This window comes from Hetaerina americana, unplaced genomic scaffold (genome assembly GCF_022747635.1).
Source record: "Hetaerina americana unplaced genomic scaffold, ioHetAmer1.1.p SCAF_11, whole genome shotgun sequence".
NCBI lineage: Eukaryota > Metazoa > Arthropoda > Insecta > Odonata > Calopterygidae > Hetaerina > Hetaerina americana.
In genome coordinates, this window is record NW_027286181.1 from 13967277 (window position 1) to 13982933 (window position 15657).

The 15657-nt window shown below is 37.6% G+C and overlaps 1 protein-coding gene across 1 annotated transcript in view; it reads left to right on the plus strand.

Annotated features, from left to right (window-relative positions):
• The window catches only part of Cad87A (cadherin 87A), a 627410-nt gene that overhangs the window by 568369 nt on the left and 43384 nt on the right, over window positions 1–15657 (plus strand). The window contains exons 7-9 of the mRNA XM_071599425.1: window positions 1783–1895; window positions 5406–5603; window positions 6267–6425. Of these exons, the coding sequence (XP_071455526.1) occupies window positions 1783–1895; window positions 5406–5603; window positions 6267–6425 (470 nt within the window). The remainder of the gene's footprint in view (window positions 1–1782; window positions 1896–5405; window positions 5604–6266; window positions 6426–15657) is intronic.

Here is a 15657-nt window from a genome sequence, read left to right on the forward strand (position 1 = left end):
GTGTTGTAATTAATTAGCGCCTTTCCGTATAGAGGGGGATTTTTCAGCTCGATAATGTGTTTGCATTCGTAAATTGTTCCTTGATACCCCCACCAACAAATGCGGTGAAATTGTTGTTTAGTTTCCGTGAGAATATTGATTGTCTACTTACTGGCTGTTCTTTTTTTAGTCCCCTGGTATTGTTGTCGCATTGGCACGAACTCGTTGCGTTTAATGCGTCGGTATATCTGCTATTGTTGTCGCCGTTTATTAACATCGTTACTCAGCGTCCCTGACGTCAATTCCATCCTCTCTGGGAATTGCCTAGCGCATAGCTTCTTCTTTTGTCCCCTACAACTTTTTCCATTTTGATACAAATCACTTCCGATATGTTAAAGCTATTTCCTTTGCCCTAGTTAATGAACTCCAAATCCCGCCATATGGCGTACAAATATTAAGCCCACGCAGATCTCAGTGTAAATTACGTTTCCTCGATAGCTCAATTGGTTAGAGCATCGGCCCGGCGATTCGAAATATCCAGTGTTCAAGTTCCGGTCAAAGAAATATTTTTGCGCTTGTGATCTGCTCTATTCCACCTTCCCCAACTCCCCTTTCTTCGTCCTTCACATATGTTCCTATTCCTCCTTTTCCCTTATATCTATTTCCATTTGAATGAATCGACAGGCCTGTCTTTTCGCCATATGACGGGTTCTCGTGGTTATATATACATGTATGCGCCGAATATATGAACCGAAATATGCACTTGTATATCTACATATATGTAGGTCGCGGTAGTCCAGGGAGTAGAGCGTTGGATTGTTGAAGTCCCGGGTTTGATTCCCGGGAAAGTCTCCAGGCACCTGCAGTTCCACCCAAGCTATGTGATTGTTCGGGTACCAGATCTTCCTCGGAAATCAAAACCGGCGCAGGGAAAAGAACTGACCCCCCCTACCCTGATGCGTGAATTTCACACGCCGTCGGGCTTAGTACTGGAACTATATAACTATAAATATACATATATATATATATATATATATATATATATATATATATATATATATACTACGGGGTTCGGCCCAATCGGCCGTGTGTCGTGCCCGGCAGCGGCGGAGGCAAGGCTTCCGCGGTCGTCATCCCACGAAACCCTTGCAAGGGAAAACCAGCAGCAGCAGGACAGAAGACGCAGGAGAAAAAGACCAAATTAGTTAGAATAGGAACGTGGAATGTTAGGACAATGATGAGAACAGGGAAATGGGAGAATGTTTAGCGAGAGATGGGCAGGGGAAATATAGATATTTTAGGTCTATACGAGGTGAGATGGAAAGATAGCGGGGATTACTGGAGTGATAAGTATAGAATAATATCCAGCGGCGGGGACGAGAGCCAACAAGGGGTCTATAAAATGTGATAACTTATTCTTTACAAATAATGGTAATACATTAATTGACAAACAATATCCTTAGCGACCGTGAGTTGCGCTTCCCAATCCGTCAACGGTGTAACTGTTTCTTAAATAAATTACCTTGATGCAGTATAAGTGACAATCAATCGAAATCATTGTAAAACCATACTGTAATAACTCATAGTCTATATAAATTCATTTTAATTTTCGTAAAGACAATGATTTAAATGGTGTTTAAATACCCATTTATTCAGACGTCATTTCCGGGCGTGTTGTTCATAAATCCAGCGTTAATATTCAACATACCATTATTTAGGTTTGTTCAATTTAGAATACATATATCAATGGACAGTGCGGTTATTGCGATTTCCTGATTGATTTTATTGTTATTTTCTTTTCAGATCCCCACGACTACTTCCTGCTGGACCCGGAGACAGGAGAGTTGAGGACAGCGCGACCTCTGGACAAGGAAGCTTTGGAGGATTCCACCGGAGTTCTAACACTCTCCGTGCGGGTGTGTATCAGTTTTTTTAAGTTTTTATTTCCCAAATTCTCTGTAAAAAGACGAAAAGCAATTATTCTACTCCCATTAAGGTTACTTTTACACGACTCATTAGGAAAAGATGACGTTGCTATTAGGTCTGTTTTGTCCAGCGTAAGGTTCGTTCTGCCTGATACTCATATTTCACTCTGTTGGAAGGAGAGCCAGATAAACTATCGTGTTAAAAATCTATTGATGCAAGAATTCCGATATATTAGCAGAAGAGGCAAGTGAATAACGTTATTCCTTCACCTATTTTTGAGATATAAGTTGATTGTCAAACGATCGGAGGCAACAATGACACTAGCGTTAGCAACGCACGGAAAGAGCGGGAAAATGTTTCCAAAATAGTGTATCCAAAAAGCCTATGTTCATTTGAGTGTTTTTATTATACTAATGCAAACAATTAGAAGCTCTTACTGTCTTGGCGTAAAATGTACCCATACAAACCATTTCGCATACACGTGCTATATATATATATATATATATATATATATATATATATATATATATATATATATATATATATATATATATATATATACGATTGTACGGAAAAACTCACACGAGCGGCACAATAATGGGCTGACACAATATAACAAAAATAGAAAAGAATAGACACATTTAAAAGAACACTCACACGGTAAATTGTTCGAGCTTTCGGCCCTCTCAGAGGCCTTCTTCAAGAGAGACTGATAGATAGCATATTTTCAGTCTCTCTTGAAGAAGGCCTCTGAGAGGGCCGAAAGCTCGAACAATTTACCGTGTGAGTGTTCTTTTAAATGTGTCTATTCTTTTCTATTTGTGTTATATTGTGTCAGCCCATTATATATATATATATATATATATATATATATATATATATATATATATATATAATGGGTAGTAGTAAGTAATAGTAAGGTTTTTCGGCACTTTCCCCTCCAGCACTGTACTTTTGTGTCGTCCGAGTTTGAGTGACGGGTCACTGGCGCCGGGTTTCCAACCCCGTAAACCGTGTGTGTGTGTGTGTGTTTGTGACTTGCGAAGGTCAATTTGTTTGCAAATACCTGAGCGAGGGAGTAAGTGTTATATAATTTTTATTTTATTTTCCATTTGTTTGAGTGACGGGTCACTGGCGTCGGGCTTCCCGCCCCGTAAACCCTGCGTGTGTGTGTGGTTGCGACTTGTGAAGGTCAATTTGTGGTGCAAATACCTGATCAAGGGAGTAATTGTTTGAACTATTTATTTTATTTTTTCATTTGTTTGAGTGACGGGTCACTGGCGTCGGGCTTCCCGCCCCGTAAACCCTGTGTGGGTGTGTGGTTGCGACTTGTGAAGGTCAATTTGTTGTGCAAATACCTGAGCAAGGGAGTAATTGTTTGAACTATTTATTTTATTTTCCATTTGTTTGAGTGACGGGTCACTGGCGTCGGGCTTCCCGCCCCGTAAACCCTGCGTGTGTGTGTGGTTGCGACTTGTGAAGGTCAATTTGATGTGCAAATACCTGATCAAGGGAGTAATTGGTAGAACTATTTATTTTAATTTTCATTTGTTTGAGTGACGGGTCACTGGCATCTGGCTTCCCGCCAAACAATAACTTTCCCACCCCCTTCTATATTCCCCCTATAAGTGCCCTTAAGTGTACGGCTTTGGGTTTTACATTCTTTCCATGCACTCGGCCGTAGTACGTTCTTTATCTATTTATATATATATATATATATATATATATATATATATATATATATATATGTGTGTGTGTGTGTGTGTGTGTAGTAGTAGTAGTTTTTAGGGGAGGCGACCGACAGCTAAGGTCATTTGCGCCATAGGGGATGGACAGGAAAGGATGAAGGGTGGAGAGAAACCCGGCGTCGGCATTAGCCTACTCTTTACGAAAGGCGCCGAGGGGTCCGCAGTTTAACGTCCCATCCGACGGACGGCGTACTTACTCAAAGTGCCCTCCACAAAGCACCTCAAGTAGGGATCGAGATACCTCTGAAAAATATTCAACACCGCCAGGATTTTAACCCGCGCCCTCAGGGTGGGAAGCCAGTACGTTAGCCCCCGCACCATCTCGATCCCCTATATATATATGTGTGTGTGTGTGTTATATATATATATATATATATATATATATATATATATATATATATATATATATATATATATATATATATATATATATATATATATATATATATATGTATAGGCATATATGTATGCATATGTGCCTACACGCGCGTGTAAGTGTAGATTAACCCTTTGGTATTATTTCCTCAGGGAATTAGGCCCGTCGCCCACGTCAGGAAAAAAAATGTTTCAATAGACAGCAATGAATCAATTCGGACGGGCGGATAGGTCAAAGATAGGCGTGATCAAGAAAAATGGCCGCACGCGAATGCGAAAAAATAGATATTCAGAGCCCTTTCACTGATCCGTCAATCGTCGCGGAAAATCGTTCCAATCCGCCTTGAAAAGTTTTCGAATCCAAGACGGGAGTGCTTTTGCTTTCTAGAGCAACCTGGGAATCGACGAGAGGGAATTCATCATCTGTATCGATGTCACGGCCGAAGGTTGAGGAGGCGAGAGGTGTTCTTTTTTTCCACGTTGATAAAGACGTCTCTACTTGAATGCGAGTCGAGAATTCGCTACCCGTCGTAGAAGGACCGAACTTGGGAATTGTACTTTAAGATACATATAAAAGATACCCGTTTCGTGATTCCGTGACCATTGTGAACGAAAATAAAGCTTCACGTTATCATTATTGGATTATAGGCTAGTTTGGTAGTCACTGGGGGTGCGAAGATTACATGCACGATTTATTTCATTGGATAAAAACCAGTCATTGTAAAGATTTATACACTTGCACTTAAAGGGAGTGATTGACTGTTACATTGGTATTCGATATTGATCGCAAAATTAAATTAAAGTAGACTACCCAACATATCGATGCACAAATGTTATTTTTAAGTTTTAGGTAGAATTTATATATATACATGTGTGTGTGTATATATATATGTGTGTGTGTGTGTAAATGCATATATATATATATATATATATATATATATATATATATATGATTGCCGACGAATACTATTATATCGCAGGACTTCATCTAATTGAATTTGTACAAGTTCTCATCCATTATTTCCATTTTTCATTAATATTTCATTGCCCAATAAACATTTCTTTTACTTGAACTATTCTGGTTTATATCTGTATAATTTTTATGTTATCCCTTTTAAATATGGAATGATCTCCGTCGGGAAATTGCCTTTATTATTTCAACATAAATCTTGTAATAACAGGGTATAAGGTATTTATTCATTGCCCTGTTATGTACAGTTTCAATATCTAGCAGTGCTCAAGTACTGCTTGCTATTCAGGTTTAAAAGCCTAAATTATATTCTAACTGTAATTAATTTTACAAATTGTATATCCGTATAAAAATGTCGGCCATTTTAATTGCATCTTTGCATTGTGTGTGTGTTTTTGTCCCCGCAGGCGACGGAGTTGGTCAACGGTCAGCCGCTGGACGGTCCACTAACAGTCACCACTACTGAGGCCACGGTCACCATCAGGGACGTGAATGACGAACCGCCAAGGTTCAACCGACGGGAGTATTACGCATCCGTTCCCGAGGGCGCCCCTGAAGGCACACCCCTGCCTAACCTGGACATTACAGTCCGTGACCCGGATGTGGTGAGTACTCCTTCCCCTCTCCCCTGTATCGTAACCATCTGCTATCCTGATTGTTATATATATATATATATATATATATATATATATATATATATATATATATATATATATATATATATATATATATGCATGTATATGTATATGTTATATATATGTATATATAAATATATATATAATTATATATATATATATATTTATATTTATATATCTGTACGGCACAATAGGACAAAAAAATAAAATAAAAAACACGTAAAAGGACACATTTCAGAAAGTATAAGCTTTCGGCCTTCTTTAGGTCAGACCCTGAGTCTAATGTGTCTGACCTGAAGAAGGCCTCCGAGAATATTGCTGTCTTGCGCGTTTCTACATCATTGATATATATATTCTATATCTTCCGATGAAGATGGAGCAGAATTCCATCGAAATGATAAAGAAATAACGTGTGAGTGATCTTTTTATGTGTCTATATTGTTTGTTGCTCTACAATTTATTATATATATATGTATGTTTATATATATATATATATATATATATATATATATATATATATATACACACACACATATATATAATGACGTCGTTCGTGTAATTGTGGTTTCTGGAAATAATTGGTGTGATCCGCCTAGTTTTTCCTCTCACCGGCGGTCTCCCTCTTTTTCACAGGGTACGAATTCCGTTTTTCGCCTTCGCCTCCAAGACGTGTCCGGTTCTTTCACCGTGGAGCCGTCCCTGGCCAGCAGCTCGGCCACTGTCAGCATCCGTGTCGCATCGAACGCCTCCCTCGACTACGAAGACCCCAGTCAGCGGAAGTTCATCCTGTTGGTAAGTGCCCTTAGAACCGACGTGCGTATTCAACCCAGCCAGGGCAGGGGGCCAGGGAGGAGGGGGGCCTGTCTACGTACGATACCTGGAATCGCCATAGCAACGATTCGCAACAATGTGAATGACGCAAGCGTGGTAAACTAGTGAGATGCATAATGTTCGACATTAAATGTTTTTCAGGATCGGCTATTAAGTGATAAATTGACATTTTCGAGACTAGAGACAGTGACTTAGTTTCGACGTCACGAAATAGCTCAATTAGTGTACACGATAATAGGGAATTACCGAAACTCTGACATCTTAATCTGATATTGTCGAAGAATACCAATGCCGAGTTTATTTATTGGTAGTTCCCATAGTAATTGTTAAATTGTCATGTTATGTTATTATTATGCTAGTATAAATATTTTATTTCTAGACTTTTCATGTCGGTTCAAGAATGCATGGCGATTTACAATTTGCAATACTTATTGTTACGATAGCAATGATTGTGATTTTTTTAATTTATTGAAATTAAATCCCAATTTTTTAGCTTTTTTTAATTCTTTTTAATTTTGAAAAAACGCATTTCTCAGGTAGAGTTATGTCCAGAGTTTTTTTATCGATTTCGTCGAAGTAAATGAGCATTTATTTATATATATAATCGATATTTTCCTCCGCAAATTTCCTACGGGGATGCTTGCTAACATCCCACAGTCTCAACCAATGCCTCCTGCCATCTAGGGATGGGTTAACGTACTGTTCTTTCGATTTTTTTTAGTGTAATATTATGCCATAGAATCTCTTTCCCCCTGATTCGGCTTGATTTCTTTTCCGCGGCAGCCCTTCCCTGGTGGGTGTAACGCTCGGCGCTATTTATCACGTGGTTTTTATCCCTCCAGCCAAGCCCCCCTTCCCCTCACACGTTAGGCAGCGCTGTGGGGAACCTGGCGTAGCTGGAGGACAATAACTAATGTTCGCGAGGAGGAGGCTGGCGTGGGCTTCCGCCCGCTGGACCATTGTCATGAGAAGGGAGTGACAAGCGGCGGCTCTATGGCAACCCATCCTCCGCTCGCTAGATCTTGAGAGGCTTGTGCCTTGTACTGGGATAGCGCAAGACGTTCTGGTTACTCCACAAAAGCATCTTCAAATATCCATTGGATCCTTCCCCTTCCACGCTAATATTTCTCATAACTTTTCATACAAAGAAGTACATTCAACGTGAATCCTTATATTCCGTGAGAAAAAATATTGTATAAAATATGAAAGAAGACAACAAGTTTTTTTACAATTGATATTTTACTGATTATTGTGATTTTTTTTTTATTTCTGTAAAAAAATATTCACATCTTCCCGCGTAATTCGAGATATATTAGTGTGTTTAAACTCCCAATATTTACGAAATTCTTGTCGGAAAGGAAAAAAATGGCGGCAAATGCGTTTTTCCATTGTTGATGCGTTTCCTAGTTTATAGTTAGGTCAATCGTTTCATTTATAACTTTAAAAAATGTATTGTTTAATGTTTAGAATTAAATGCGCTGTTGTATTTTTGAATACTCAATTTCAATATTTATTAATTAATTATAAATTTGATAATTTACCTTTACAATAATAAAAATTGCTTACTTCCCAAAACGCTTAAATCTTCCTTGGCAACGGCGAGTCAACTTTCAAAAACACAAATAAATTTGAAATTAATAAATTTAAATTTGTTCAAAAAATAAGTTATCTTTATTTAATTCTGTTTTTTTGTTGATTGCCTTTCGCGAATGTAGGTTTTTTTGGTTTAATCAGTAACTATTTAAGCATGCTAAATTAATGTTCAATCTGAAATGCAGTGTAAAGAGCATTTCTCTCCCACTCCCTCTCTCTTTAATTTAGTATATATCCTCACGTTGCCAACCCCGAACAGCTGTGAATTCGCAAAAAAAATCCGTTTTCTGGGCCATCATCGGCAATATTTCAATAGGCGTCCTTTCTTCTCTTTTCTTTGTCAAATTCCCTCTCACCCCTTGATAGATTCTTTACCTTACTACGTCCTTCTTAATTTTTTTTCTATGTACAAGTCTTGTATGAGGGGTTTTTTTTTAAAGTTAACTCTGTTTGGTCATAAAAAATATTCGTCAGAAATTTTTTTATATACTCTTTTAGTTACGTACAAACCTACTTCGTACTTTCCTGCAAAATCGCCTTTTGACTTCTAAGCAGTTAAGGAAACGCTGCACCAGCTACGTCAATCCGACAGCTTAGAAATTCTTCTCCCGGGAATCGAACCAGTTGACACCGGCAGTCTTGTGTTCATCGTCGTGCTAAAACCGTTGTCCACCAATTCACTGTTTCAAGTGGCTTGTACAAGTGCCAGTACCAGAAGAGAAAAATAGCCGCTAGCAACAAGATCAAGTTATCTCCGTCTTGTCGATTATGGTCCAAAGACGCTCGTCCAATCAACATTTTTATGCTCTTTGTGTTGGTCGGTAGTCATGTTTGGTACACACCTTGCACCCAATTTGTGATATCCGTGCATTCTCGTAATAATCATGTGAATAGTAGCGCGTCCAACCAGACTACTGATCGTCAAGCAGATCCCAATTCTTGTTTCAATTGTTGAACGACTTCTGCGGTCTGGTTACTGGGCCAACCACTCAAGCTCTTCATCGTGTCGGTCAACCGATTCCCAAAATTGAAATCTAATTAATATAATGGAATAGAACGTTTGCTGAAAAATATTGAGCCTAATATATCCTCCGGGGCCGATGAAATTACCCGCTCGTATATTTATAAAAATCTAGCTTCAAAAATTGCGCCGTATCTAGAAATAATATTTAAGAAGTCGCTGGTAGAACAAAAGGTTTCCAGAGATTGGAAAACGGCTAACGTAACACCAATGTTTAAAAACGGAGACATGGAGGAATGGAGTAATTACTAACCCATTTCCCTCGCATCCATTTTGTACAAGGTTACGGAACATTTAATTAGGTATATGTGATGCAAAGGTCAAAGAGAAATGTCATCTGGCGTTTTTTAGGCCTCATTTAGAATATGCTGCAAGTATATGGGATCCTCACGAAGTTGGATTGATTGCCGAATTGGATCGCGTGCAGCGTAGAGGAGCCAGATCTGTAAATCGTTGTTATGATAAATATAGTAGCGTATCCAAAATACTAGAGCAGCTATGCTGGGAATCCCTCACTGAGCGAAGGTTAAATTACAGATTGAAGCTCTTGCATTAATTAGAAGGAGGTCTCTTCAGCAGTGATGTTGAGAATGTATTATTACCCCCATCGTACTACGGTAGGAGAGATCATGTCAATAAAATTCGAGAGATTAAGTGTAGAACATATAGATTCAAGATGCCATTTTTTCCACGGACGATAGTGGATCATAATAACATTGTTCGACCGCCGTAGGTGTTCGGGTAAAATTATTTTGGTGTGTAATCACCCCCTGCCACACACCCTGGTGGTGGCTTACACGGTATATATATATATATATATGCTTTCGTAGACGTAACACGGAAGTGCCGAATAGTACAATACACAGTAACACACAATATAGAAACACAAAAAAAGAGAACACTCACACGTATTTTCTTTATATTTCGACGGAAACAATCCGTCTTCCTCTGAAGATATAGAAGTAATGGATTACTTCTATATCTTCAGAGGAAGACGGATTGTTTCCGTCGAAATATCAAGAAAATACGTGTGAGTGTTCTCTTTTTTTGTGTTTCTATATTGTGTGTTACTGTGTATTGTACTATATATATATATATATATATATATATATATATATATATATATATATATATATATATATATATAAATCATGCACATTTCTGCAGCCATTTTTGAAGTCTCGACTCCATTTTAAACAATTCTAACCTTAACTCCTTCTTAGTTTAATCTTTCCTTGACTCATTATTGTAGGTCTATATAAGCAAGACACAATTCGTAATGAATATGGACAACCGATGATCCTTTTTTGCTGGAAATTTTTGCACAGAACGCACTTCGCAACTGGTGGACTTACTATAACTTTCGCGGACATTGTTATCTACATTCACCGAACGACAAATGACTAATGAATCATAACAATAGCTTCAGTAACTGTGGAAACAATCAAAAATAGATGGCGCTGCATGTATACAACTCTGTTCTAACCCGTCAATATTTATATATAAGAACACTTCCCTTAAATTTCGAATATGCCTCGTACTTTTCTTTTCTTAGTCTTCCGTCACGTGATGTTCCCTTCAATGATTATGTCTTAAAATATTCCATTTTTTCTCAGTTTGTATCCAATTCATATAGTTCTTTTATGCCGTAGTGTTTCCTCAATGTGGTCCTCTTCTCTTTTATTCCCTCTGTGTATAATACTCGTTCCCCAGGGGTTTTCTCTCCAGTTAATATCCTTCAGTACATGTATTTTCCTCCAGAACCATTTTTCAAAGGCTTCTATTCTACGTTGCTCACCGTTTCCAATGTTCCCTGTCTCTCTGAATTTCTGGATAGAATTATTAAAATTCAACGATTAACCGATTTAGAGTGAATTCTTTCTGTGGATTTTCGAGCTTTGAAATAAGGATTTTGTTCCCGCAGAGATTTTCCTGGATGTCTTTCAGAAAGCGGGATTCCATAGTACTTTTTATATCATCTATAAATTTTTTTTCTTGGCCTTCCTTTTCCATTTTTTTATATAATTTTCCCCTCCATTATATTTTCCCGTAAGTTGTGATGCCTGGAAAAATATCCAGAAAATTTAATTTTCCTTTTCTCCATCTCTTTCTATTCTAAATTTCTCTCCTCTTTTATTTCTCTCAATACTTCTAAGTTGCTTTTCTTGTCCATCCATCTATTTCTTATTATCCTTCTCCAAGTCCAAATTTCCACTGCTTCAAACGGAGCCTTTTTCCTCTTTCTCGATGACCAAGTTTCGCATCCCTATAATAATGTACTCAATATAAACGTTTTTGCAAAGGATTTCCTACTTTCCAATTTCATGTGTTGGTTTCTAAGAAAGATTCTTTTGATTTTCATACGCCTTCTTCGCCAAGGTTATCCTTCTTTTCTTGTGCACCTGTTTTCTCTTATAATTACTTTCCCAAGGTAGCAGAACTGTTCTTCTACCGTTCTAGATATCGCGAAAGTAACTTTTTTACGGAGTCATCCGCTAGTATGCATTACAATGTTATGATTTTTATATTTTAAAAAATAAGGCGAATGATTTTTACACTCTGAAATTGTTGCATTCTAATGGTTCGATTGTTTCACGTGCCAAATGGACGTAAAACTCTCGTCCTGGCATGGCTTCCATGCTTTGAGGAACTCGTGCCTAGAAGGCCGAGCGAATAAAACTGATGATAAAATCGAAAATTGCTTTCTGTAATGACACTCTCTGCCATCCACTTCTTTAACAGTATTATTTGTTTCTGCCTAGATATTAAGTGATTTTTACGCATATTCTGTTAAGTTTATGTAGTTTTATTCTCCGCGCCACGAGGAGATCGAAACGTCACTCCGCCCTAGCGACGTAGCGTTTCATTGTTGAGTCAGTCAAAGAAATATGTTCAAATATTGTTGAATTTTATACATTATTTTCAACTGTTCCTTTTAAACGTAAGGACCTTACCGCGACTCCTGCTGAGCATTGTGGCCGTTTATTCGGTACAGTCTTCACTTGTTGATTACATAGGATAGGAAGTTGTTCGTAAATCTTGCGGGAATAACCTTTCTCGTCAAAATGTCCTAGTCGAAGTATTACTTCAATATTTTACGCCCGCTGGCATTACCGTAATTACGTTGACGTCATGGTTCTGCTCTCCTCCTCGCCAAAAGTCGCGAAGGCAACAAATCCATTTGATAAACTACGTGGCAATTACGTCACCTAACAACTGGGGCACCCAAGAGGCGTAACGCTCGTGAAATTGTGTCATCGGCATAAAAGGGGCGGATTATTCACGCGCGGATTTTGAAAGTGATTACGAAAACCAGTCAACTGTCCCGGTGTGCTGTTTTTTTTCAAATCCGCAGCTTACATGCATGTTAGAGTTTGGAAAAGAGTTTTCTTTTGCGTATTTCATTTATACTTATCCATTACAGAGATTCATTTGACAAGCAAATTAAGTAGGTCTCTCCCAGCGTGATTACGTAGGCACGTTTTCTTAAAGCAAGTCGCACCATACAGGGTGCGTTCCTAAAGTAATGCAATTCTTTAGGAAATATGTTGAACAGATTTGCAAAAACACTTAAAATTCTTCAAAGTACTGTCCTTGGGCCTCTACACATGCAGCATACGAGACCGGTACGCCATACGAGAAATAATGTTTGATATACTGACTTAATAATAATGAGAGGAGCGAGGTGTAAATTGTGTTCACTTTAGATAGCGTTGTGGTTCTCAGGTAATTGTTCATGTTCTCAAAGCCAAGGAGAACATTCTTGTCCCTGGAAATTTACCGAGCTTATGACGATAATGTATTAGGCCGCCTCGCGGACGCCAGAGCGTGCAATGCAGTGAGTGTTATGGGAGCCTCTTCCCTTCCATTGGTGTCGAATAACCCGAGTGTGACCCGGATTCTAACGTGGCCATATTCATAAAAGGGGGAGGGGAGAGGAAAGAAGAGGTAAGTAGGTACGAGTATATATATATATATATATATATATATATATATATATATATATATATATATATATATGTGTGTGTGTGTGTGTGTGTGTGTGTATATATATATATATATATACATATATATATACATATATATATACTATATAAATATATATAATGTGTTGTTAATCTCTTTTTTGAAAAATCATATTATACATTCTTGTCGCATTAGTTACACCTCATTGTTGTTCGAGCGTTGTCAATTTTATAAATGCGTATTATTGCCCGCAATATCGACAATTAACTTCATCGGCCTGCTTATTAGTTTGGTTTTTTTTTGACTTGGTTCACTTGTTTGTTGACTTAATTTGTGTGTTTATTCGTTTGTTCGTTAATTTATTGGTTTATCTCAATGATTAATTTAATTAACTGTTTACTCAATTATTAATTTTTTATCAAATTTTATTTTTATCTTCATAAAAAATCAAAGGCCACATTGATTGACTAAAAATGGTGATCAAAAAAAATTTTAATGCTTACGCTCAATAGCAATTGGTTAAGGATCTAATGCGGATTGACCATTAACCGCTTCCTTCGCCATATTTAGATGTACTTGTGCTGAATATTGGTACATGATACCTTGCAAGCCACCGTTAGGGTGTGTGGCAGGGGGTGATTACGCACCAGACTATTTTTGACACAAAATCTTATCCATCCACCCGTATAACGTCATTCTGATCCATTATCGTTCCTGGGAAATCTTTTCTGCACTTGATCTCTATAATTTTATTAACATGATTTCTGCTACAGTAGTACGATGGGGTTAATAATACATTTTCAATATCACTGCTAAAGAGACATCCTTCCAAATGATGCAAGACTTTCAATCTGTAATTTAGCCTTCCATCCGTGAGGGATTCCCAGCCTAGCTCCTTTAATATTTTGGATACGCTACTAAGTTTATTATAACATCGTTTTCCAAATCTAGCTCCTCTACGCTGCACGCGATCCAATTCGGCAATTAATCCAACTTCGTGAGGATCCCATATACTAGCAGCATACTATTCTAAATGAGAACAAACTAACGAAAGATAACATTGCTATGTTAAATTCCTTTTAACATTTCCCCAATACCTTTCAAATAAATCCTAATTTTTTTCTAGCTTGTCCTCATATTCCCAGCTAGAATGAAACCAGAAGGCGAATCTCGAAATCTATGCTATCGCGCAAAATGAGAGAACAACCCAACCAAAAACCCAACGTAAACTATTTTGAGTTCAACTGTGTAACAACTAGGTTATGATTTTATTGATGTTGTCAGTAAAGCTAAGCTTTTTTCTCGTGATTTTGAAATGTTTCAGAGGTGTTTTCCAGCTGAGGCGACCGACTACCGAGGTCCTTTATGCCGTTGTGGATTGAGGTGGTGATGCAATTCCTGAGGTAGAATATATGATGTAAGAGATGTCACCGGATGAATTCGAAATCCAAAAGGTTTTGCTGCACACCAACGCGCCCTTATACGTATAATTCGCTAATGATATAATAGTTTGACATTTCTCTCCCCGTTGCTGGGGACGTTTTCAGCGTGTGTAGACAAGCGATATCCATGAATTTTGCAAAATATATTTTGGCGCACATATTTCATTCGTCCGAAGACTCCTCCTTATTTGTTTTAAATAAAATACAGGATTGGATTCTTGGACACCAAATATCAACAGGTGGCCATGATTTTAAATTGAGAAACGTATTGCCAATTGAAGAATTTATTTCAGTCGGACGCCATTTTTTCCTTTCACGACGAGAATATTTTAGATACTTAGAGGAATTTTTAATCATCGAGTTTTCTGACAATGGTTAAAGCATGGATGGCACGCAGTCACGCACACACACACACACACACATATGTATATGTATATATGTATGTATGTATATATATGTATGTATGTATATATATGTATGTATGAATATATATGTATGTATGTGTGTGTGTGTATATATATATATATATATATATATATATATATATATGTTTATAGATGCTGTAGAAGCACTCACAAGATCAATATACGGACGGCACAATGTAACGCAAAAATATGTAGAGAAAACACGAAAAAGGACACTCACATCTAAGAAAATTAAAGCTTTCGGCCTTCTCTGGGACCTCCAAGTCAGTCTGACCTGAAGAAGGCCTAAAAGAAGTCCGAAAGCTCAAACTATTTGAAATGTATATATTTCAGTATACATATATCATATACGTATTATATATATACATATGTATGTATATATGTGTATATATATATACATATATATGTATGTACATATATGTTTATCACAAAAACGGTCAAACTGAATCAGATAGTTTTAGTTTTATGCCCGTAATATCTCTCGAAAGCAAAAGACCAGAAATAAATTCGTCGTCTTGAATGGAATCGTGGTGACAAGACGAAAAAAAGTAAATCCATTCAAAACCGATGAGAAAAACGGCAGAACAATGAATGTCTCATAGGGTTAGGCGATATTCTCTGAACTCCTTATGTGTGTGGAGATAAAAATCGTTCCTTTTCAGATATAGATCCAGAATGCAGTGAATGATCCCCGTAGGAGTAAAAAGTCTCTGGCTAAAGAAGCGGAATGAAAGGGAGTGGGGGGA